Source organism: Colobus angolensis, unplaced genomic scaffold (assembly GCF_000951035.1).
Source record: "Colobus angolensis palliatus isolate OR3802 unplaced genomic scaffold, Cang.pa_1.0 Scaffold126, whole genome shotgun sequence".
NCBI lineage: Eukaryota > Metazoa > Chordata > Mammalia > Primates > Cercopithecidae > Colobus > Colobus angolensis.
In genome coordinates, this window is record NW_012113808.1 from 2,513,787 (window position 1) to 2,515,907 (window position 2,121).

Below are 2,121 nucleotides of genomic sequence, written 5' to 3' on the forward strand. Positions count from 1 at the left end.
TTTTTTGTATTTTTTTAGTAGAGACGGGGTTTCACCCTGTTAGCCAGGATGGTCTCAATCTCCTGACCTCGTGATCCGCCCTTCTCGGCCTCCCAAAGTGCTGGGATTACAGGCTTGAGCCACCGCACCCGGCCACAATGTAAAATATTCTTATGCTTAATCTTACAAATTAAATGTGCTGAAGATTTCTTGCCTGGGCTGTTAGGATGCCTTGGCTAACATCAGAAATGCAAAAGGAAGAGCAAGGTTTGCAAAAGGGAGGGATTTTGTTTGGGTCATGTTTTATCTGTGACTATGTATCTTGTTCCTGCAGCCAGTTTGTGAGGTCCTTGAGGGCAGCTGATCTGATTTTTCTTTCCTCTTATCTCTGTCCGTTGCTATGCAAACTCTAATAATGGGGCCAACCTCAAATGCAGACTTGAACTTGAAACAGGAGTTTCAGTGCCTGATGGTATTTTTGCATTGTTACCTCCATGTATTAATTAATGACAAAGGAAGAGTTAGAAGTTATGTATGTAGTTCATTATGCTCTTATGTTGCTTACTTCTATTCAGCAAACATTTCTGTTATGTCTGAAGAAGGGGAATTCCTCAAAGAAAGAAATTAGCAAGTTGATGTTTTGAGGTCATTATTTTAGTCTAGTAGTGCATTAGTTTGGGGTATGACGTTGTAAAGTGACGTCATCTGTAACCTAGTGCCATTTAAAGATGCCCGGAGCAGAGTAGCTATAATAAATAATATCGTTGTTTAAAGAAAAAAATCTACTTGGTAACAATCCAGAATTTGCCTGTTTATAAGACTTGCTTGGGCACTCTTAACTTTTAAAAGTTAGGAGATCTGACTTTTCTTGATTTTTGAATTTATTTTTACCATCAACTGTCAATAAATTTTCTTCCATCTATAGGTCTGAGGATATGGCTTAATGAGTAAAACTCCTGGGTAGTTGTTACCCGTCAACATAATTTTTGTTGTAAGTAGTTGACTTCTGTGTATTCTCTCAGGTGTCCCAAGTAGATACCATCTGTGAGTGCTTACTGGAGCATGAGGAGCAAGTCTTGAGGGATACACCTATGGATGCCATTGAATGGGCTGAAGTGGTGATCAATGTGAACAATATTCTCAAGGTACAAAAATACAGTAAAGGTTTCAGCATTTCAAAGCCCAGAGCATGGATAGACAAGGAAGTGGTTTCCATATTCCTACTCTGTATTGCTGATAATTTATAAGGTTGTAGACATTTGTTAATCCCAAAAAAAGTTAGAAAAATGTCAATCATCTTATTATTAATCAGCTAATGAATATTTTGAATGTTAGCCTAGTGCCTATTAATAAATTTCTATCATCCTGAGTTTCTATTTGGTAGAATAATAAACCTTTCATTTGGGAAGATGTGTTTGTATCTTTGCAGTTTTTTTAGTTGGTTTTTTTTGGAGAGAAGGTCTCACTGTCACCCAACCTAGAGTGCAGTGGCACCATCGTAGCTCACTGTAACCTTGAGCTCTTGGGCTTATAAGTTCCTCCTGCCTCAGCCCCCAAGAGTGTTGGGATTACATACCTGAGACACCATGCCTGATTGCAAACATATTGTTAATGTAACTGTCTAAATATTTCTCATTTCTATTTTTTTAATTACTCAAAACCTTGCTACTTTTACTATTGACTAAAGTGTTGCATTTAATTTTAGCTAGTGGACTTATAGTAATGATTTTCCTACTTTGGTAACTATTGTTTGCCAAAACCTGAAGTTAAATTATGGAGTAAAACAAACTTCAGAAGCAGAAAGAACCAAAAAGTAATCATGCAGATCTGTGCTGACTTTTTTCTCTTATTTTCTTTTCTTTTCTTTTGTATTTTTTTCATTTTTTAATTTTTTTTGAGACATGGTCTCACTCCATTGCCCAGGCTGGGTTTGCAGTGGCTTGATTATAGCTCACTGCAGCCTCCACCTCCTGGGCTCCAGCAATCCTTCTGCCTCAGTCTCCCAAGTAGCTGGGACTGCAGGTGCACACCACAATGCCCAGGTAATTTTTAAAATTTTTTTGTAGGCCGGGCGCGGTGGCTCAAGCCTGTAATCCCAGCACTTTGGGAGGCCGAGACGGGTGGATCACGAGGTCAGGAGAT

At 38.7% G+C, this 2,121-nt stretch overlaps 1 protein-coding gene across 1 annotated transcript in view; it reads left to right on the plus strand.

The window, feature by feature from the left end:
- NUP133 (nucleoporin 133kDa) overlaps positions 1–2,121 on the plus strand; it is an 82,037-nt gene that overhangs the window by 53,478 nt on the left and 26,438 nt on the right. The window contains exon 16 of the mRNA XM_011933330.1: positions 1,002–1,206. Coding sequence (XP_011788720.1) covers positions 1,002–1,206 — 205 coding nt within the window. The remainder of the gene's footprint in view (positions 1–1,001; positions 1,207–2,121) is intronic.